The sequence below is a fragment of the Ostrea edulis genome, chromosome 8 (genome assembly GCF_947568905.1).
Source record: "Ostrea edulis chromosome 8, xbOstEdul1.1, whole genome shotgun sequence".
In the NCBI taxonomy this organism is placed as follows: Eukaryota; Metazoa; Mollusca; class Bivalvia; order Ostreida; family Ostreidae; genus Ostrea; species Ostrea edulis.
Window position 1 is genome coordinate 60,857,122 of NC_079171.1, and position 24,743 is coordinate 60,881,864.

General features: G+C 34.8%; 2 protein-coding genes across 2 annotated transcripts in view; both read left to right on the forward strand.

Moving 5' to 3' along the window:
• The first annotated feature begins 9,657 nt into the window (after positions 1-9,657).
• On the forward strand, positions 9,658-13,538 carry LOC125662515 (uncharacterized). The gene is made up of 2 exons (XM_056147752.1): positions 9,658-10,282; positions 12,985-13,538. Exons 1-2 carry the CDS (start codon positions 9,658-9,660, stop codon positions 13,536-13,538), a joined length of 1,179 nt encoding a protein of 392 aa, XP_056003727.1.
• Positions 13,539-17,868: 4,330 nt separating this feature from the next.
• LOC130049348 (uncharacterized) overlaps positions 17,869-24,743 on the forward strand; it is an 81,396-nt gene continuing 74,521 nt past the window's right edge. The window contains exon 1 of the mRNA XM_056146783.1: positions 17,869-18,732. Within this exon, the coding sequence (XP_056002758.1) occupies positions 17,869-18,732 (864 nt within the window). The remainder of the gene's footprint in view (positions 18,733-24,743) is intronic.

The following is a 24,743-nucleotide window of genomic DNA, read 5'->3' on the forward strand; positions in this document are numbered from 1 at the left end:
TCCGATTGTACCGATTTAGTTTTTTTAGTCCGCTATACATTTAGCACCGCTTTGGACACACCCACTCTCATCTACATAAATGAAATGAAACAGGGTATAGAACCCTACGTTGTTTGTTTCAAACAGTTTACAAATATTTTCATTATAGCTTCTCGTCTTGTTACTTTTAGTGATATATCTTTATCTTTACCCGATCCTTTAGTTGAATATGAAGATGTTATGTACATTTTATAATATTTAGCAAATATGAGTTTTACATTTCTGTTTTAAAGGAACCCATGACCACGTGTTTAATCAATACGAGTTCATGTTAAAATGTAATTCGTTGGTTATGTCCAGCACTGTCACTAATTACATGCACCATATAAATAAGACATGTACAATAAACTCTCTAAGTGATTTTAAAAAAGTATATACATGTATGTATGCATATTGTGCAAACAGCATAACTTTATATGCATTCACTATTGTATGAATGTAGAAGCGTTGTATTGATTGCTTTATGTCAATAATCCCCGACAGGTGGAAATAAAGAATAAATGCCTGACTTTTAAATTATCAATCAGCTGTTCTAATAATATATTTTGTTTGGCTGGATGCACGAACCCTGACCTCGGTTAACACGGGGCAAGGCATTTAAATCACGTGATTACACTGAAGATCGATATACCAGAGATGCCATGTTGGGATTTTTTACGGGTAAGACGCTATTATATATACACCCTTTGCAGTACCATCGCATTGTTATAAGTGTATAATGAATATCAGTTATGAGAGTTATCATAATTTCAAAATCCGTGTAGTGGAAAATGCAGGGAACAGGGTATGTGTGTGTGTGTGGGGGGGGGGGGGGGGGGTGTCTTTGTAGTATCATAAATTATTTTCTTTCAGCATAAATCAAGAGTGCCGAATGTGTAATATTTGTGTATACAGTTATCATTCATTTATTGATTTCCGAAATTGAGATTGATTATCGTGGATGTTTACGACTTGGACATTGTTTAAAGCAGTTGCTGTATCAGTATGAACATTTATGCCACACTTATGATATTACGTGTCTGACAGTTAACTGTTATTTATGCCACACTTATGATATTACGTGTCTGACAGTTAACTGTTAGAATGAAATTCTGGACCTTCTCGTCGAGAACCGAGCACCTTAGTAACTAGAGGAATACTAGTTTGTTTACCTTCGTAAATAAGTGAAATTTCAACTTTCAAACTCGGAAAAAAAAAGAGTTGTGCATACATACAAGTATCTGAAGTATAATCTTCAGTAAATAATAATGAAAATAATAGTAATAATGATAATGAAAATATACGTGATCTGATAGAGGGCCCAATCAATCAATCAATACTTTATTTTCATAAATGTAGAATCAAAATAATTTTCCTCTTTACCAAGACCGATTTTTCTAATCAGTCAAAATTGTAATCAGGCTTGAAATTAAGAGGCTATAAACAAACATACCTTACAATGCATGCCCCCCCCCCCCCCCCCCCCCCCCCCCCCCCCCCCCCCCCCCCGAACCCAATCAAGTAACCTGTGTCATACATGTACGTCAGCAATTTATGCTCAATAGAATTAAAGCTATATATGACGTCAACAGCTTCAAATTCCGGGCATTTTAGTGTAATCTTAAGGTAGTACTCTACATCGTCATAATGGCTGACTTCCTTTAAAAACATGGATGCAAAAATCGATATCAGCAATATTTGACTTTTCCTTTTCCATTTAAATACCTAGCCGAGTAGCTCAGTAGGTTGGAATACCGACTGCTGACCTGTAGGTCGCAGTTTCGAGTGCAGCAGGGGTTTTAAATTTTTTTCAGATTACCTTCTACTAAAACTGTATTTTTTGACAAAATAAAGTAAATTTGAAAATTTTCAACTTCAAAATATTTTTGTACATATCCTCCACTTTTCATCTACATCAAATTTCTCTGGTGTAGCACACCTCCTTAATCTTGCAAAAACATATTACAAAACTTTTAAGGTTTTTTTTCACGGTTCAACAATGGAGAAAGCTAAAATAAACTGTTTCTGCTGTCCTATTTCATTCATATACGGAGTATTTGGAAAATGAATATTGTTTAAATTGAACCCGAAGATTACATATAATTACATATAATAGCGAGCTTCGCTCGCTGCAATGCTTGCACATATGAGACATGTGATTTGCTCGTCATCAGCTGAAAAATGATGGAGACTACCCATTATACTTCCGGAAAAATGTCGCCGTCACTGCGGTATACTTCATTGACAACATCGTAAATGAAATAAATAAATAGTTTGGAAAGTACCTTAATTGTTTTCATATTCCAGACAAGCTTTCTCATACCATCGTAAGTTTTCTTGTTGCAAGGTTTGAAAGAAAGCTAAAACAACAACAAAAAAGGCCCCCCCCCCCCCCCCAAAAAAAAGAGAATTACCCCCCCCAACATAAGACAATCATAAATTTGTTTACCTGATTTTAATAGCCCATCCTCATTAAAAATGTCTTTAACATATAAAATTCCACTTTTTATCCAATCATCAAAACATATTGATTTACCTTTGAAGAGAAAATTTGCATTTGACCATATTGACTGAAGAAGGAATTTTTCAGTGGAGTTAAGAGTTTGGTTTGTGTTGTCTTGACAAAGGTTGAAGCAAGAAAACACCTGTTTATAAAACACTGGAAAATTTTTAAGAATGCCATAATTGTTAGTTGATGTTTCAGAAGTCTTAGCTAAATAATCAACGTCAAGATTTAAAGTTTTGCTGAAACTTTCTGCATATTTTTTAATGATATGATTACTTGTAATAAGGCGTGGAATCCACATGGCCTTCAGGGCTTTAAGTTTAGACTCTATATCGACTGCACCTATCCCTCCATCTTTAATATCCCCTATCAATGTGTTCCTTTTGATTCTATCTTTTTTATTCCATAAAAAATTAAATATCAACCTATTGATATCTTTTATAAACTTAGGATCGGGTAATTCTAAAATGCTTGCAACATAAGTCAATTTTGATAAAGCCAATGAGTTAATGATTGTACATTTTCCAAATAATGATAGTTTTCTTCTCTTCCATGATTCAAATAACATTTCAATTTCGTGATATATTTTCATTCAGTTTTTATTGTAACATTCAATCTTATCTTGACCTATATAAATACTTAAACATTTTACGGCTTTCTTAGTTACCTTTATTCCCTCTACTGTTTCAAGCTGATTTTTCAGGTTTCCGAGTAAAATACATTCTGTTTTTGTGAAATTTATTTTTGACCCTGCTAATTCACAGAAACTTTTAATGGTGTTTATTGCATGTTTTAGAGAATCGGTATCACTTAAAGCCAGTGTCATGTCGTCTGCATGTTGAATATTTTTAATTTCATTTTCTAAGTTTTTATTTTTAAAACCGTGAATCGAATTATTTGATTTGATTTTATCTGATAGAATGTCTGCAACAAATAGGTATAAAATCGCAGAAATTGGACAGCCTTGCCTAATTCCCCTGTGCATCTGGCATGTTCTAGAGATCCAGCCATTATTTTTTAAACGGAAGATAGGATTTTTATAAAGTATTTTAATCCATTTAATAAAATTAATTCCAAAATTAAATGTTTCTAGAGTTTTGAACAGAAAATTCCACTCAACTGAATCGAATGCTTTCTCAAAGTCGAGAAATAATAATAAGCCCTCTTGATTATTGTTTTCCCAGTAATCAAAAATATCTAATATTAATCGCGCGTTGCTTCCTATAAATCTTCCTTTTATATATGCTGTCTGTTCGTTACTTATGTAATCATCGATAACTTTTTGTAAACGACGAGCAAATATGAATGCAATTATCTTGTAGTCTGTATTTGTAAGGCTAATAGGTCTGTAATTTTTTAATAGGGATTTCTCTCCTTTTTTGTGAATTAATGATATGACAGCAGTCGTTGGGAAAAAGACATTTCATTTGATAAAAAAAATTCTTTAAGCATTCCAAAAAAAAAAGTTCCGATAACTGATCCCAAAAGCATTGATAAAATTCAGTTGGTAAACCGTCTAGACCTGGCGATTTATTGTGTTTCATACTCATAACAGCTTCTCGACATTCATCTAAAGTTGGAAATTGGTCACAATTATTTCTCGCACTCTCAGATAAACATTTAATATTGCTATTATTTAAATAATTCTGAATGTCAGAAGAATTTATATTTTTAGTATCATACAGATTTTCATAAAAATTACACATTTCACTCAAAATATCTTCATCAGTAGTTAAAGTTTCTTTTCGTTCGTTCATTAATAACATTCTGTGATTGATGCTTTTTTTCTAGACTTAAAAAATACTTGGTGTTTTTTTCTCCTTTGTCGATGCACTTAGCGCGTGACCTAATTTGAGCTCCTTTTGCTTTTTTATCATACAAGTCATTTAATTGCGACTCCAAGTCTCTCTTTTTATTCATATCAATTTGGAGATGTGGGAGAGATTCTATTTCATTTATTTCTTTTTCAATGTTTGAAATTGTATTCTTAAGATTTTTCTGCGATTTGATTGAAAAATGTATAGAAAGTAACTTAATTTCATGTTTTAAAATTTCCCATTTTTGCGTGTTTGTTCCTTGTGAGTTTTTTATATTTTGTATAATATTTACAATTTGGTTTTTATATTCGCTACTTTTTAAGTAGGAAGTATTTAATTTCCAGTAACCTGTTCCTCTCTTGTTATCGTGTATATTAAGATCAAATCTAATTGCTTTGTGGTCAGACATTCTGGTTCTATTAGAATGAGTTCCTGGAATTTTCTGTAGCATGGGAGATTTGCATTTATTTAGAAAAGTTTTACTAATGAATACAAAATCGATTCTACTTTTGGGTATGTCAGAAATATCACACCATGTGAAGCCATCTGTTTTATCATGTTTGCTTGTCCATAAATCGACAAGATTTAACTGAATTATTATGTCATTTAATACTTTAGAGCTTTTATCTGAACAATTATCTATTTTACAGTTGAAGTCCCCACATATAATAATATTGGATGAAATGTTCGAGTAATTATTAATGAAAGTTCTTAATCTTTTGAAAAATTGGATTCTACATGATTCATTATTTGGTGCATATATATTAACTAAAGTCAATTCTATGTCGTGTAATTTCACGTTGATTAATAACTTTCGTCCGTCTTTTGATCTGTGAGTATTAAGAATATTAATGTCTAATCCATTTTTAGTCAGTATTGAAACACCTCTGGTAAATGTTGAATCAGAAAAGCAGTATATAGCTTTTCCATACCATGAAAAATTATACAACGATTCGTTTTCTTCAATGAAATGCGTTTCCTGTAAAAAGGCAATATCTATTTTTGAATGTTTTAACCAATTATAATATTTTAAACGCTTTTCTTTGGTATTTAAACCTCTTGCATTAACAGACACAAATTTAAGGTTGTCCATGCTTCAAACAAAAAATTCATACTAAAGAAAAACATTTCTATTTACCTTAAACAGAAACAAAGACATTGTCCCTTTGAAGTCCGAGTTAAGGGTTTGGATATTATGCGAGCACAAAATGTAAGGTTAAATTAGCCCTTTCCGCCACGATTTTTAGAGTCAAATGCATTTCCTTTAGGAGATGCCGTTTTGGTTCCCGAGACGACACTCTTCATCTGTGTGAGAGTCGCTTGTTGAGATCTGGTTCTCTCTCTTGGGGTAGTCTGTGTGAGAGTCGCTTGTTTAGATCTGGTTCTATCTTTAGGGGTATTCTGTTCGAGATTTATTTGTTGAGATCTGGTTTTCTCTATTGGGGTAGTTTGGAGAGACTGAGGACGATTTGGAGGTTGGCGGAGACGCGAGGCAATTTCTGAGAGAATGCAGCCAAGTTTGTTGGTGCCTGGCCAAGCTTCAGCACACGTGTGAATGGTAGCATCCTTGTCCAGCCCAGAAGCCCAGAAATCATCATATGTGGACTCAACAAACACATGATTCCTTTTTTGGGTTTTGAGAGAATCGGCGAAAACCGGAACTTGTTCAGCTTTGGCCTCTATAATTTCTGTCATAATCTAGATTTGGTTTAACGAAAAACTGGGTGACGGCAAGACGTGTTTCCCAATTTTTTTCGCATCTAGGGCAGATTTAGCTATTTGTATTGCTGAAGCTCTCTGTAGATCACCGCTACGCATCGTTTTCACGTATTGAAAGGCGTGTTCTGCAGACTTATGGTTTACACCAAATAACTGCAAATCACATGGGAAAAAGTTAGACAAACAGTTGTCTTGGCCAGCAAAAGGGATGACGTTGGGTGCTGATTCAGTATAGTATTCACATTCATGGTTTCCAGGTTCGTGACCTTCGGATTTGCAAATTTTGCAACGCTTATTGTTTGGGCATTCCTTAGTGTAGTGGTGTTCCTCCCAGCAATTCATACACCGTGGAGTGCGTTTGGTGGACGGTTGACCGTAGTGGTAAATAGTACATCTTAAACCGGCACAAATAGCTGTACGTGGAAGGAATATACCTTCGTCTAGCGCTTTGGTATAAATGAATCTATTACCGTTAAGGATGCCGGTCATTTTTCTAGTAACCGGATGACGAATTTTTTCGTACTTCAGATCACTGGTGAGAGTAAGATTGAATTCTTGAAGCATTTTGATTACTTCGTTGTCATCAACCGATAGAGGCACGCCTTTGATTGTTATTTTCAGAACATTTTCAGTAGGATTGGATATACCCGCTGAATAAGGATTCGTGTCGTATACTCTCACATTTGTACTTCTAAGGTCTATTCCCTCTGTAAGAAGTTTTGATCTACTTTCCATTGAGCCGACATATATTCTCCAAAGATCTCTGTCTTTTTGAACGCATTTTAAGTCATTTATTTTGTTTCCAACGGAGATCGACAGGTCAAAGTCTGAAAAACGTGTAGATCCAAACTGAATTTCTCCGTCCTTTAGATAGACTGGTTTAAGCAATTCCATTGTCTTGGAGTAGTGGTTATAAATTCGATCGGATGAGTTACCGACGTGAATTTCGCTCACAATACAAAGAAAGAAAAAGGCGAAAAATCCAAAAGTGTATGAAAACACACAAAAAATTCACACAATCAAACGTAAACATATATACACTGATATGTCCAAAGGAATTTTTGAAAAGTTTCCTAAATTCCTTGAAATTTGTCAAAGACACGGAACAGACATAAACGCATTGTGCCTAGCCCGAGTCACGTGACTTTTTTTTTCTTCTGCAACAATATGATCTTCCATTCTTTGCTAGAGTAACTATATTTTCGCGCAAATTGTCAATGTGTAGGTTTTTCAATAGATCCACCTACAATATCTCGCGATAACAAGAATGGCAGAGCAGACGAATAATTTTGCATGCTGTACATGATGTTTAATGGGAAAAAAACCCCACCTTTATTAGACAGGCACGAGCACAAAGTTGGTACTCCTTTTGGTGTAAAGAACATTTGGAACTAATACACGGGGCTTATTATCGGTTATTCATGAAATTATTTTGCACCATTACGGATATCCTATGGAATATAGCCCTAACCCAAAAACGTCAGAACAAAAAAAAAAAAAAAAAATCAATCGGATAGGGCTACATTATTGAAGCTAGTAAATTATCAATAAGCATCTATATCTCGTTGTTGTGTTTTTATTTCTGCGCTCAGGTGTGACAGACCACGTGTGTGTGTGTGTGTGTGTGTGTGTGTGTGTGTGTGTGTGTGTGTGTGTGTTTATAACTGACCACTGGACTTCCCTATACTTGTTCAATCAGTTTGTTATACTCGCTCACTTTCCCGCTTTTACTAACCCAAGACCCGCACTTTCGGCGCTACCCTTGAATGGAACATATGTTAAAGTTATTTAGCTACCATTACCCATGTTCTTAATATTTGGGATACATGTACCGGTGTTTGGTAATTATTCGTTTTAAGTTAAATTATATGTAATTATGATATTCATTGTCATATTTAACCGTACTCGTATTTCTAAAAAATATATATTTATTTCAGGTTTTCATGTAAAAGTTTTAACAAGAAACAATGCCGCAAACACCACATTTATTGGGCGGGGAGATTTTGGGATGTGCAAAACTAAATACATATGTACTTTAAGAAAAGGTGTTCCAAACAATCCCTTTGCATAAAGGCGCGCAAAAATTACAACACGAGGGCTGGGAAATTATACAGAAATTTCTAACAAGTGAACGATCTAAGTGAAAAAAAAAAGAAGTTATTCATATGAAGTAACTAATTATTGCTAGCGCAATAATGGAGGTAGTCTTACATAAGATTTTAGTTTAATTCGCAATGCCAAAGTTAACAGCAGACAATACACAGTCCACGCTTGTCCGATCGATCGATACAAAAATACCTTTGCCCGATTAATCGATATAGTTTGTATTGACTAAACATCGGGAGCAAGACGTATTTAGCACAGTATCAATTCTGCATTATTGATATTAACCAATATTGTGGATGAACAAAACTCAATTAGATATGCAGATATTACATTTGCAACCAATGTATGTATATTACATTAGCGGATCTAGAGGAGATACAGAGGTTGCAACATACAATCACACATGTTTTGATTTTTGTTATATTGTGTGTGTGTCAGAGAGAGAGAGAGAGAGAGAGAGAGAGAGAGATTTCAGAGTACTGCATTTATATCTTTCCGAGAATCTCATAACTGCATTGATTGTCGGATAAAAATCTAAATTCAAATAGTTTGGAGAGGGAGGGGTAAAATAAGAATGTTTTATTTGGTAGCTAACTAATAAAATCCCATGCAGACGATTAAAAAGTACAAAATACACATTATGATATCGACAATTAAACCTCGGATTCACCCCCGTACAATTTTCTAGATCCGTGCCTACATCATATCAATTTATTATCGTTTCATACTGGACAGTGTTAATTGCATGAACATGTAATATATCGAATCTGTATCCTACGTAATTTTTGCGTTGAAATCTGGGTTGTTTTTTTTGTTTGTTTGTTTGTTTGTTGTTGTTTTTTTTTATTTTTACGTGTGATACAATATTTTGAAAATATTTTTTATGGATATCAACTTTAATACATTGCACAGCTCAACCTGCATTGTATTTAATAAATATTTGAAGGTATGTTTGGACACAAGTATTGTAAGGAATATGTTAAGATTTTTTATGTTAAATTTATGAGACAGCAATACAAAAATGCAACTATATCAGGCCTCAATCGTGCGCAGTTTTTTGTGCGCCGTAAATCGAAGGTTTTTATAAGGGCTGGATCTGTAGCTATCTGTTCCGTCACAATATTTTTTTCAGAGAGCTATATTTCTGCATCTGATATCTAATATGTCCATATTTGTCCTACTCTTAATTTTGTATTTTTTTATGTTGATGACGATTCGTTATATTTACCCTTTCACATTGATTGAACTTTAATTATATACTAGATAAAATGTATTCCCATCTCAGTTACATTTTAATATTTACAAAACATGTACACTATGTATTGAATGATTAGAATTAATTAATTTCACATTTTCAGAATGTATTTGAATAATTAAAGATATCCAGAAGACAGACCCATATTTCGTCACTGCTGAGCTGAGCTGACACCAAATTCTGACCCAGCGGAGTCTTGAGAGTATAAAATGGTGCTTTAGGATCAAATTTTCAAAATGGCGCTTAGTAAAACAGTTCATCCACACGACAGAACCAGATTCACAAGACTGACCTTGGTCATCCTCGAGGAATTGACACCACTGCTACAAGATATACTTCAAAATGAAATATCACCAAACCAATTACTTAATGAAGTTTCACGACAGAAGTCACTTTTCCAAAAGCTTAGAGCTGAACAAACGGTATTAATTCAAAATGCTCAGACTGATGGGTACAAAGATTTCGATATTACTCTTTTGTACACATTATTACGCAATCTCAAATGTCTAAAAATCACAGCCCCTACACAAGGATGGGGGACATCACAAAGGCCAGGAAATGGGGAGACAACTCCTGGTGATGACATTGAAAGAATTCGCCTCATAAGAAATAAAATATATGGACATGTTGCTGTACCAGCATTGTCAGAGACAGAGTTCCAGGAACACTGGTCCAATATTTCAGACATCTGCAAAAGAATGCAAACCTTGCTTGGCAAGAACTATGTCCAAAGCCTGCAGATGGCTGAAGTACGTGCTATTGACTTAGAGATGGAAAACACGTACCTCGAGAAAATCAAAAGTCTCTGTACTGCTGAGAAAAGTATGAAAGAACTATTACAAGAGGTCATCAAAGGTAGAGGTAAATAGCACATAGAAATTTTGATTCATGGCGAATAGTTTATCCAAAGGTAATGCATACTTATTTTGTCAAATCTTCCAGAAAGTTGATCAAAACGCCTTTCTAATAATGGATACAGTCTCTTCCTTGCCGTAGTTCAATCTTTGATAACTTCACTATTGAGTAAAACTATAAATTGAAATTGCAAGGATGAAAATGTAACCAGAGACATTGAAATAAATTAAGCATCAAATGACTTTAAAACTGCAAATAACCAGAAGAAAATTCAATTGTTGATTGATTGATTCTATCTTTGATTAAAGTCCTTCCCGAGAATTTTCCACTCATATGCAGACGTCACCGATGAAGGGCTTTGAATTTACGCGTATTCTCGGCTCTTATGGCCATTGAGGAGTGAGGGTGCCTTAGTGTGCCACACCTACTGAAACACAGGACATCCGCGTTAAGGTCATATGGCATCTGATGACCCGTGACAACTACACCTAATGCCGATCGTTTGGCGATGGAACTGTCACTACCTGTTTTAACGACTTTGATCTATCGTGACAGGGGCGAATCCCCAACCTCTAAAAAACCGCGGCGGTGATTTAAGCAAATTCAAAGCTGGACACATATATTATTGCATTCCATACCTACTCAGTCGCAGGGTAATGATAAATGGAATACCATGCTAAAATGATATCAAATAATCATACCAGTGTAAGAAAATCAGAAATAATCATCAAGCTGACTACATTTTATGCCAAAAACCTGACAGGCATGCAAAAAATGTCATTAATCCATCTGAAGATTAATAGAGTTACTCTAATCCAAATAAAAAAGTATTCATTTTACTTCCGGATAACTGACCATAATTAGAGCTATGATTTTCATGTTTTGAACCAAATTTTTGCTGATGTTGAACAACTTCATCAAACGACATTTCTAAATTTTAAGGTCAAACAACTCGTGTGACCAATGCTGAATTTCACATTCACTGCGCCAAAAAGGTAACAAAAAGAATCGACCAATCACTAAAAGCCATTCAATAATTACAATAAGAACTAGTAATCCTAATTGTTCGTGAACAATTAGAGGGCTTTCCACCTACAATGATTTTAAAAAAGATATTTAAGAATATTTAAGATGATGTACGAAACTGAAAACGGCCTTGAAAATTTAAATAATAATTTTCACGATAACCTTGACCTTTGACCTCATTTTGAAAATCAAAGGTCATCGCTCTTAATGCAAGTTATCCCATGTCTCTATCTATATTAATGTAAAAGCTATCAGCTTAAAAACGTTAATCAAGACATTCATGGGCTATAATTTGTTTAGGGGTTTTCGGTTACTTTCGGTTAGTTTCTCAATGCTAAAAATCCTTTGAAAGACCTTTAAAATGGAAAAAAAATAAATTTGATGATGACTTTGACCTTTGACCTTGACCTCATTTTGAAGGTCAAAGGTCATCGGTCTTAATGCAAGTGATCCCATGTCTCTAACTAAATTAATATAAAAGTTATAGGCTTAGATAATAATATTGGAGACTTTCAGGGGCAATAACTATGCTTAAGGGTTTTCGTATCCCTTTGATTATTTTTTCTTTGCAAGACGGTTTTACTGTGAATTCATTAGTGAAGGTTTCGTGTCTCTATGACTTTCCATTAAGTAGGAGTAGCGATAACAAGGTTTTCGACGCAAGTCTCCGAAATTCAGAGGAGGGTCAAAGTTCAAAGTTGAAATGCATACCATCAAAACCAATCAAGAAGTCAATACTTACCCATATAATATCTCAACGCTATCTTAAGCAGGAAAGAGAGTATAAAAAAGTGCTATTTTTTCCTCTTTTCTGATGACCTTGACATTTGACCCTGACCTAATTTTCAAGGTCAAAGGTCACCGATTGTATTCCAGTTGGTCCCATGTCTCTACAACAAACCGTTCTCAAGTTCGACATGTTTTACAAATAAATCGCAAAACATAAAGAGGCATTAACTCCCCTTAGGGGACATTGAATCCCTTCATTTAAAATTCTTCGCTTCTACTAATTACCCTCTATGTTTTAGAAAAGGTTTTATCCTTCTATCATTTATGGTTACAAAGTAGAAGCGCTAACAATGATTTCTGCGAAAGGTCCATTTGCTTATTTTATTACAATGACGGTTGAATATCAGTTTACTGACAAAGGAATGTAGATTATGGAATAAATATATGAAAACAAATCTCATCAGCCTGTTTGGCAAGATTAATGAGAATTAAGCATTACAAAACCCGAGTGAGGATCGTCATCCTAGAACGCGGGGCCTGTCGTTTCGATGTGATTTCTACGCTTTTGTAATTTGAAAGCAAATCAATAAAAATGAAAATGAATTATCAAAGTCAACCGTTCTCCTTCACATGGGATGAAATGATGACTCTTTTAAAGTAATCTAACAAAAGTTTAACCGGGATTATCTCCAAAGCGTTTGCAGACGCCGTCATTGCTTACTCTCCGTTGTTGCTATGACGTAACCATGGTGGGTGGGGTTTATACAGCGAAAGTGGATCGGTGCATTGAGAACAGACGGACACATTTTACCGTTTGTTAGATTTCTATTGGAATCTCATTTGTACATTTCATGTAATCTTGTCTACGCACAGACGATGACGCAATACTTATTATATCCTTAGAGTAAGTAACCTTTGTTGTGGCTGATGACAGTATTTCTGTCTTATTGTAGCTCCCTGTGTAGAAGAAAATGTGAGGGTTGAAGCCAGGGATCCACAACTGAATAACCTAGTAGAGACATTAACTAACACAAGCATTTCCATTCTGAACGACATGAAGGATAGCATCACTGAAATGACACCGGACTCAGATATAGAGCTACTGTTTGAATCAATAGAAGAATTCATTAGCGAGAACAAGGAGAATATATCAACATTAACGTCTTTTCCATTTTTTGAAGAATTAGCACAAAAAATCAAAAGATATGCTTATCTGAAAAAGAGCCCGATGCAAACTTTAGCAAGACACCTTCGCTTTATTTTGAGATTAAAGAAAATGTATGGTGCTGAATTAGAGTGTTCACAGGGCAGCTTACTGCTGAAGTTGACCTTTTCCTCAGAAGGAGGTTGTGACCATTACATGCATGATTTGGAGAGAGGGGAGATTGGAGAACTTATCCTATCTGTGTTGCTCTACCCTCCATATCTGGCTAACTATAATCTACATGCTGAGGATTTGATGATTTATCTGAATGATAATGAAATCACAGCAGAAACTAGTAAGTAATCGTCATTACAGAAATCAATGAATAATCATTATTACAGAAACCCCTTAGTAGTTGCTGTGGTTAAGTAAATTATACCTTCGTGATATGCCGGCCACAGTATATCTTTAGTTTGTGTAATATTTCTCAAGCAGCTTTTCTTTTAAAAGAGAGGGGGTATTGATCTTGGAGTTCAATGGTCAAGGTCACAACAAAATGTCAAAGAAAAAAAACCCACTTACATTTATCGATATGTCATGTCTGTTCGTTTGAAAACATTCAATTTTTCTATTTCTTTTAATCAGCCACAATGTATGCTAGGGTAAAATGGAATGCTATTTGTTCAAATAAAGCTAGTGTCCCACCCGTCTTGAAGTGGATATAATGAAGAATTACTTGTATTGCTCATATGAGTTATGAAATTGATCATCACTGTTCGTTACATTCACCTTTATAGGAGTTATGAGATTAATCACTGTTCATTATCTTCACCTTTATAGGAGTTATGAGATTGATCACTGTTCATTATCTTCACCTTTATAGGAGTTATGAGATTGATCACTGTTCATTATCTTCACCTTTATAGGAGTTATGAGATTAATCACTGTTCGTTATCTTCACCTTTATAGGAGTTATGAGATTGATCACTGTTCGTTATCTTCACCTTTATAGGAGTTATGAGATTAATCACTGTTCATTATCTTCACCTTTATAGGAGTTATGAGATTGATCACTGTTCATTATCTTCACCTTTATAGGAGTTATGAGATTGATCACTGTTCATTATCTTCACCTTTATAGGAGTTATGAGATTAATCACTGTTCGTTATCTTCACCTTTATAGGAGTTATGAGATTGATCACTGTTTGTTATCTTCACCTTTATAGGAGTTATGAGATTGATCACTGTTCGTTATCTTCACCTTTATAGGCGTTATGAGATTGGTCACTGTTCGTTATCTTCACCTTTCACTAGAACGTTTAGAAATTATCTTTTTTAGGAACCACTTGACTTGTTTCGAACAAATTTGTCACAAATTACCCTTGAGTGAAGTGATTTGTTCAAATGGAAGGTCGTACTCTTTCCATAGGGGACACACTAAAACAAATGCAAAAATAGGATAGAGGATATAACAATCTTCCCAAGAACCACTGTGAAATATGTGAAAGCTTCCTAGCACTGTATAGATTAACGTTTATTCAAATCATGTCCCCTGATGGAAGGGTGAGACCACAAAGGGGGTTGAAGTTTTACATGGGGATATATAGGATAAATATTTTACAGTCTTCTAAAGTACAAGACAATGATTAATGCAAGTATTCTCAGGTAGCAAAGTATAAAATTTGTTCAAATTGTGGTGTCCGGGAATAGGTTGAGACCACAATAACTAAGGGAATAAAGATTTGTGATAAGAATATATAGAAAACATAGTAATCAGGGACATGAATACTAATATCAATATGCTAACATCCCTAGTTCGAGCAGATTGACGTTTGTTCAAATTGTTAACAATAAGCACCGTCTTCAATTGTACGTGGCCTGTGTACCCCAGTCATTGATTGGGGGGGGGGGGGGTTGCTTTGGGCCCAGTCTATCTGAAACTTCAACTTTGCTCGTTACATTTGAATGAGCTATCATATTTCATATTTGTGTCCTTTCTTTGGCATCAAACGTTTTCAAATTAGTATTTGAAGCTTATCTAGGCCGTATATAAACATAATTAGTATGTCATTTTTTTATCATATAATTAATCCTATCATTTATCATGTAAAACTATTTAGGTTGCCTTCCCATTAACGTCCCTCACGAGCAGTGTTTGCTTATATGGAGGCGCCAACAATACCGATGAAGGGTGTCAGGCCTATCATCGGCGCTTAGAGTTATTGAGCAGTGAGATTTTTTTTAGCATGCCACACCTACTGTGACATCCGCTTTTAAGGTCATCTCCGAGTACCAGTGACAATCGCACCTAATGAAGAGCGTTTGGCGATAGAACTTTCGCTTCCTGATTTAACGATTTAAATGTGTCGCGGCCGGGATTCGAACCCCAACCTTCCGCATGCGGAACGAACCATCTACACTTTGACCACCGCAGTGGTGCAGTTAACATGATGACGCAATAAGTAATATACAGATAAATTGTAAAAGATAAATTCTTTAAATTGCGTTCTTAAACTGTACATCGAAATATTGGGCACGCTTGATTTGGAAGACTCGGGTAACTCTAGAGTAATGCTTGCGTTATATTGGGGAATATAAAGTAAACTTACTATTGAAAAATATACATATGATTAATTTAACCAAAATTGCTAGTACATGAATGTACATGGACAGGCAGTGCTAAAATGTGTAAATTTCATCAAAATGAAACCAAACGTATACAGTATATAATTCACCCTAAAATTACTTGATTTGCAATAAATTGGAATCTAAACATACATCTAACAATGTTTACAAATATTTACATTAATTATCAAAAAAAAAAATCAGTTACATGTGCTTAAACTTTAGTTATATGTATATATTTTTCGACAGAAAGTTTGTTTTATATTCCACCAAAATACCATTCTACATGACACACTCAATGTTTCACTTCATTATCCACCATTATGAGCACTTGATGCACCCGCTAAAATGAGGAGTAAATGTTTCGAAACCCATGTTTAACACTAATGTTTTACAACGGCGTAACTGGTGTTGTTCGATCAAACTTGTCCATTTAGTCGCCACTTACGCCTCTTGCTTACCGTAAAATAAATGGGGCGGTCATTCGCTAGAGACGGCGAAAAAAAAATGCAGCAAACTACCGCAGCAAATGTGGTACGACTAAGATCCATCCCTGCTTCAAGGTATCACACCGATAATTATTTTCACTATATATTACTATAGAGGAAAAAAATTCATTAAAAATCAGTTTACAGAATTGATGCCGAATAACGCAGTCAGAAACGTTCTATGTTACCTATCTCGTCTGCCGACACCAGAAAAACAACACCCTACGCGGCATTTTCGAAAATAAATTACCCGCAAACAAGACTACCCTCAAATCCACGTGTTTTTCACATGTGTGTAAACAGCCGGAGTACACCTCAGGAAGTAGCCTCAGTTACCAACAGCAAATAGTTCCTTTGTATACAGTTGGTTATTTCTACAAATTACACAAAATTTCCTAATCAGGGGTGCAAAAAATTAAGAGAAAAGAAGAGGAAATGAGAAAAATCGCAAAAGGAAAAAAATATTTCTTTGAATATATGGAACTACAATTGACTAAGTTCATTTTGATTGGACAATTACCGGTGTGATACCTTTAAAGGCCGGCCTAATATTTTCAGGGCGTCATTGGCAGTGGTAACGTCTCCACACGAGTTAAACATTATCCAGCGGGAAGTTAAACAATGTACAATCAATCGGTAACAATACATTGTAGGTTAGGAAAGAATTACACACACGTTGCAGTGGAGTAATGGGCTTAAGGAATATCAGTAATGAGTTAATTGCATTAAATACCGTGGCTGAAAATGCAGGGAAGTGTGTGTGTGATGGGAGTCTTTGTAGTACATAACTTTCTTTATTGATAATTAATTCAGTCCAGAATGTGGGGGAGTAATATTTGTATACACAAATACTATCAATATATTAATTTACAAAATGATGAATGGCTGTCATGCGTGGCTTTGCATGATGGAATTCTACAACACGGCTTGTGGATTGTTTTTCATCATTTTCAGCATTCAAATTTACTTTTGTGGTTTATTCAAAGTTAATTTCATGTTCTTCATTTGATAACTGAAACTCACAAACAAACGTCCATTTCTTTTATTGACAGTGTGGGTTGGTGTGACCCAGACACCAGAACTGTATCCGTTGCGTAGACGTCACATGCTATTAGATATTCTGGAAAAAGGCAGTTCTAAAATAGAAAGTTTACAAAAAGATCTGGACGAACTCGAAACCAGAATATATCCCCGATATGAAGAAATGGCGTCCGATGTCCAAACTGAGAAAGCCGAGTTAGAATTGAATTACGGTAAATTGACCACAGCGGCCGACCAACAAGGACATATTTTACACCGGGAGATCACCTCCATTGTCAACCAACGGAAATCCGACATTCAGGAGATGAAAAACAAACACCTATCTACCCTGAATAAAAATACAGAAGAAATCACACAGAAAATGACTGAACTCAAAGAAATCATTTCCGACTTGAAAGCAATCCTAAAATTAAATGATGTCTCCTTAACCTCTACATACAAATCTAGGAATTCTGAATTTAGAACATTACCGTCCAAAGTCCGAATTACTTTACCACGTTTTTCTCCGCCGAAAATAAACAAAAATCAGCTCAATGAAATGTTTGGTTCCCTGTCGCCATTATCCATTAACACAGAAGATGGCGACACAATGAAGTCAGCAGAAGCTGTATCGTCTCCTCCAGTCAAACCACTGCTTCATGAACCGCGAATCACCGCTACCATTAACACTGGGTATAAATATCTAATCAGTGTTAGCTGTCTCAGTGAAAAAGTCTGGACAAGTGGGTATAGCAAAATCATGAAACTCCTCAACCTCCAGGGTAAACTACTGACACCAATACAAACTGAGTCAGGGAACCAACCATGGGACATAGCGGTGACACGGGAAGGAGATCTTGTTTTTGCTGACTATAAATCTATAAACCTAGTGAAGAATAAACAGACACAGACCGTGATAACACTACAGGGATGGAAACCTCTCTCTGTCTGCAGTACCTCATCTGATGATCTCCTGGTCACCATGACTAACGATAATAGAAAACAATCCAAAGTCGTGCGTTACTCTGGCTCGACAGAAAAACAAACCATTCAGTTTGATGACCAGGGTCGTCCTCTCTATTCATCTGATGGTAACACTAAATACATCAATGAGAATAGAAACCTGGACATATGTGTGGCTGACTGGACAGCTAAAGCAGTAGTGGTTGTCGATAAGTCAGGAAAACTCCGATTTAGATACACTGGTTATCCCTCTAATACCAAGGAATCATTCGATCCACGTGGCATCACTACAGACAGCCAGAGTCACATCCTGACAGCAGACTGGTACAATGACCGTATCCACATCCTAGATCAGGACGGACAGTTCCTCCGTTACATTCACTGTGATTTAGAACGTCCATTAGGTTTATGTGTGGACATCAGAGACAACCTCTTCGTGGCTGAGTTAAACACGGCTAAAGTGAAGAAAATCCAATATCTAGAGACACGGTGTTAATTACACAGCTCTACACATTATCATTCAAAACTTTCAAGACCTTGGTACTTTCATGATTTAACACCTTGTCAATTTCAGATACATGAACAGTGTGCTAATTACAACTAAACACAGAGTGTTAATCACAGTAATACACACCGTGTAATCTTCAGATGTGGTTGTGATGCAATTTCTGTGACGTGGCTTTTATGATCAGATTATATTACATTGTCTGATTCAGCTAATGTGAGATAATTTACAACATAACCATAGTAACTTAATATATATGCAATATATACAAATACAGTAGTATGTATTTGATGTGAAATTTTAATTGTTAGTTTCGAAACATTCCACACTTGTCTAAATTTCGTTGCAGTCATAGGCGTGAAACCATCCGGTGACATGGGCCGGTAAATGTCCCAGAAAAAATAAACAGGTGGAATCGAGAGAACGATGACGTATATTTCTGCACAGCGGGGTTAAGGTGTTCCGAGTAAAATAACAAGTAATAAAAGCATATTCAAATTAAAGTAAAATTCTTCCAAGCGTCTCGTGTTTTAGTAGAAATCGTTTTTAATACATAAACAAACATCATATTACGTGGGGAAATCCCTCGCTTGACTATAACGTCGTCATAAAAGTGACGTTGAGCTATTTTATCCGCTAAAGTTTCAGTTGTTTATCACCTCAGCACAGGCGAAAGTTGTTTTCAAATGTTTTGGCTTGATATGTCGACATTGATCTGGTAAATTTAAAAAAAGTGATCTTGATCGGTATAAAATCCTCTCAAATATAGCAATTTCCATGATCTCAACTCAAATGTTGGGCATTTTTCGGATTTACATGCAAATCGTATCTAAACGAGGCAACATATTCTACCTTCCGTATCAAAATCCTACATATGCAACTATTTACCTTTAAGAATATGTCTTGATCGAAATGAAATATCGTCATCTTTCACCTGTGCCGAGTTTATATGTACATGCGTTGGTTTTTTTTTTATTCCAAATGAATATACACATCGGGGGCCATTTCAAGGTCACAAATATAAATATTACTTTAAAGTCTTTCGTGCACACTAGTATATATATATAAATATGAGACTTATATATAATCAAAGAGAACTGAAAAAAAATCATCTGACAAACAAATTTAACCATATACAGCGATTTCCATAATCTCAACATTATGTTGGGCATTTCCAATGTTCACTGCCAACTCTTGTCTAATTATATCTATTTATTCCATTATCACCTGCATAAATTATGGTGTTTATACAGTGGAGCCTCGTTGATCCGGACACTTTGGTTCCCAGCAAAATCGTCCGGATAAATGAAGCGTCCGGATAATTGAATCGCATATTTTCTAGCTTTGCATAAGTAACCAATATGTGCCTACTTTATTGATGCATAGTGAATTAAACACATTCTATCATTGGATTTAACTATTTGCATTAGTAAATAAATTATGATAATGTTAACATTTACATGTAATTCAAAGCACTAAAATTTAATGTACGTGTTCAGTGTATTTGCCTGTACTTACATTGTACATACATATGATTCCTACAAATAAATATACAAAACTGTGTACCGTATGCACTAAAACAAATAATGAAGCACTTTATTTAACTATAAGTAAATAAATCATTAGTAACTAACATAATCATTTACACTTCAAACATTTCATCACACTTTTACTTCTTAAAGAGGCCGGTAATTTCCATCTGTCACTATTCACGGGTTCACCGGTCTGTTAAAACAATCTTCATCGTCCAAAGTTGATATAAGAATTTCGTGATTATCATGTCAGTTGACAACATTCTTTAACCAAAATTCAATCTGCCAGAGTTTATATTTCTTATTCTATAACTATCCAAGACAATATTGGGAGAACACAATCATTTAAGCTCATAATATCAAGACCTACTACTGCTTTGATCTAGTCACGCGCACCTATTATTTTCATGATGCGATAATAACGAAATAAAACTCGGGTGAAACTAACATTACAGGTACATACAGAATTCAATTGTCATTTTCCTTAAAATTGTAATTTTCTCACTTCTACCCAGAGTTTAAAAATTCGAAAGCAGTAAAGCTCTACAACATCGTAACAAGAATCAATCGTACACAGGTACATTCTACATGCGTGACATTCTAAACATTAAAAACTTACTACATATACATGTGCATGAACATACATGTATATTTCACGCCAATCAACAGTATAAAATCCAGAATCTAGAAGTATAATCTACACTTTTTAGATTTGCATAAGCCGATATCAATTTACGAATCAGTACAACTGATATGTGTAGCAGTTAAAAAATATTATTACGGCATGATGTTTAATTTATTAATACTATTAGGGTATTGATCAAGACTATAAAATAATATGCTACATATTTATTTACAAAATTCAACACTACACGCAATAAAGATCTTATGTGCGAAAATTGGCAATACAATGTCTCGATCGGCACGTGCTATCTAACAGACTTATCATCACATACCACCTAATTGGAGGGAGGTGTTGACAGGGTACAGGTAATCGTTTCAATGAGACAGATTGGCTTGTTTTCTTTATAATTTACGCCTTGCTAAAATTTTCCGACACAGACCTTCCGTAAACAAAATTACCGTCCGGATTAACGGTACAAATTTCAATGCATTATAACGTTTTGTAGTACAAAGTGACCGTCCGGATCCGGAACGCGAATTTCCGGATTAATGATGCAAAATAATGTATAAAAATTCTGTTCCCTAGAAAAATCGTCCGGAAGGTGAAGCGTCCGGATTAATGGAGTCCGGATTACCGAGGCTCCACTGTATATCTCAACTGATTCGATATGCAAGAGCTTGTTCTGCGTACAGCCAGTTTTTAAATCGAGGTAAGCTACTGACAAACAAGTCAGTTCACCTTGTATCTAAACGAAGCAAAATCCCAAATCTGCAATTGGTAATGTTTAGGAATATACCTTGATTGAAATAAGATATCGTCAATTTTCACCTGTGCCGAATCGATATGTACACACGTTGGTTTTCTTTATTCTAAATGATTATACACATCGGGGGCGATATCAATGTCACAATGTGATATAAAGATTACTTTAGTGCATGTTATATATAAAACACGAGAATCATATATCAGCAAAGAAAACTTAAGAAAAGAAAAATCATCTGACAAACAGATTTAAACATATACAGATTGAACACTAAATAACGGTAGTAAATAGAGAGATAATATTATGACATTGTCTTCGCCATACAACTATAGACCTGTACGTCGTGACGTACTTTTATATTATGACGTCATATAGTGTGAAGTGCACTGAGGTACTTTTATGATGTTTGTTTTAACTTTATTCGGCGCACCTTAACCTTATTGTGTGTTATTTTAAGAGCCATCCTCTGTAAGCATCAAAATGTGTGGAAAACGACGGACATGGATATTGAGGAAATTTTACAGAAAGTATACATACTTCAGTCCTTTAATCATGACACCTATAAAAATGTGCTCTGACTCGTGTTTTCATGGCAACAAGACATCCGATTATGCAATCTCTACCCAGAGTTATCGTTCCCGCTACGCTCCATCAATACCTCTGTCAACGTCTAAAAAGTTATATCAAAATGTACAAAAACTAACTTAGCATACCGAACTGTAATGATACTATCTGAACAAATCAAACACTTCTCTGAATTTTTTAAAATCAGAAGATGGTAAATATGAGACACAAGCGAATTAGAAGGTTTATATAAATATTCATTCATTCAATAATACTAGTATAATTATGGAATTCGTTGTTTTTGTGAACCTACTTTAAGATTTAAAGCATAAAACTTAAACTTATAAAATTATTATCCATGATGCTATAGGTATAGGTAAGTTTTGCCAAGAATCTTGACATTTAGACGTTAACAGAGGTGTTGTAGCGCAGTAATACGCCCTGTGGTGAGAGTTTGCCGATTATGTGCAAAGATGTGAACCTCAGTAAACGTTGAATTTTCCTTCTAAAAATGTGTATATTCATGTTTCATTCAACTTCTCACTAGTATTTTACTAAGCTGTGTTGTCTGTAATTTAAAGAAAAGAAAAATTCATTTGCTGGAACACCTTCACACAAAATATATGACCTCAAATACCCCAAAATTCCACTAAAAATAAGAGAAAATTGTTTCAATATTGTGCAGAAACACAACCACTGGTGGATTGTTCTTACAATGATAAATGTATATCGTGTCTACTAGAATGATATGTCAAAAACTAGAGATGTCTTATTTCATTTAAGAAAATAAATTGATTTTAAATGTTGTAATATCGCGAAAATAAGCGAGTTTTTCCAAAATCTAGATCACTTCGGCTCTTTACTGCAATGCGTATTCGAAGTATGTTTATGATCAAGACAAGTTACGTCCCTTTTGCAAAGTGAAAGTAGAAATTTGCTGAGGGTGTTTTGGATATTTTAAGCTGCTTTAAGTTTTTAAATCAACTAATTTTTTTCACTGGACACTGAAGTGTTTATCGACAGGAAACACCTATAGATAAATATTTAATCTTGTGCAAAGTCAAAATTGCATGTGTAGTGGTTTGGATTTTTATTTCCATAGCCCTGGTTTCGTAATTTATATTTACTTATTATTTGCTAGTATTTCAGTAGGATAATGTTATTTACATTGAATTTTCAGTTATTACTTACGTAAAACCCCTTTATTGTTAGTCGTTTATAAGCTAGGTCATGTGTTGACTTTCCACATGTTTTACTTTTAAAACAGGAAGTGTCATCCATGTTGGCAGTCTTTCTGTAGTACTTTTGATAGCTGTGTTCTAATTGGCTAAGTTAGCCTTAGGATCTTTGATATCTATTGGCGTTTATTTTTGGGCATAGCTAGGTTATTTAAAGCCGTGTTCGTGTAGTTTTCTTCACTTGGTTGGGGATAAGCCTCATGGCACTTTATCTCTGCTTTTAATGCCAACCTCAAGGTACACGGCATTCTAGGTTTCATTTAGCACGTGCTGAGCGAGCACTTTATGATTAGAGTTAGGGTGTTAGGATTTTTATAGATAAGTTAGGTTCCCTTTCCAAGTCCAGCCTGGTTTTAGGAGATGTGGATAACAGATGTTAATTCTAGAACCACTATTCTTTATTATTTTGCCCTTTATATTTTTGGTGTAGTTCATTTGCTGGGTTAGTTATTTTTAGAGCCCAGACTTTTCAGTGTTTTTCATAGTTCAACTCTAGAGTGTTGATAGAGTTCATATTGGGTGATGTAGCTCATTTTCCTTACATTTTCTAATTCAGTTATTTATAGTAGTGTTTATTCATAGAGAGATTTTTGACCATTTTCATTAGTATGGAGGCTCAGTAGGGACATATATATTTTTTTTATTTAGTCTCTCATATTTTTCATAGGTCTTCCACATTCCTGCCAATTTCTATTATTTATATATATTTTTTTTCTCATAAACTTCCTTTTTATTTATTGAGATTATTGTTGTTCATTTGCTAAATTAAATCATATTTCCGATATAACTTTATTTGTTTCTGTGAAATTTCCATAGACTTTACTATTTGTTATATTTTGATCATTACTTATTATTTGTTTTCATTTACAAAGGTTAATTCTCACTTTATTAAATTCATAAAAACTTTAAACAGTGTTTTCATTTAGCGTTGATCATAGTTCAGAAATCCCCTTACCTGGGTTGATCATTGTAAACTGGAGGTAGTTTACCACTTTAAGCCAAGTTGGCTGGTAACTTTCATATTTTATCAGTTAAAGAGTTCTGCTTTCCGGTTACATAATTTTTGGTGCCGTGACCTAGGATTTCTGAATAGAAACCATGACTTCGCTAGATTCAGGTTTAGGAAGAGCTACATCAACCCCTAGAGTTGATAGGTTGAGTTCTAGTCAAGGAGCTAGACGTAAGCTTATGTCAAGGGTCAATCAATCCTCTTTTTCCCCTCCTGTGAGTGAGATTGAGATGCC

Excerpts from the sequence above, each read along its gene's own strand:
- LOC125662515 (XM_056147752.1), top strand. The coding sequence starts at position 9,658 with ATGGCGCTTAGTAAAACAGTTCATCCACACGACAGAACCAGATTCACA. Across the intron at positions 10,283-12,984 it reads AGAGGTCATCAAAGGTAGAG|CTCCCTGTGTAGAAGAAAAT; the intron begins GTAAATAGCACA and ends GTCTTATTGTAG.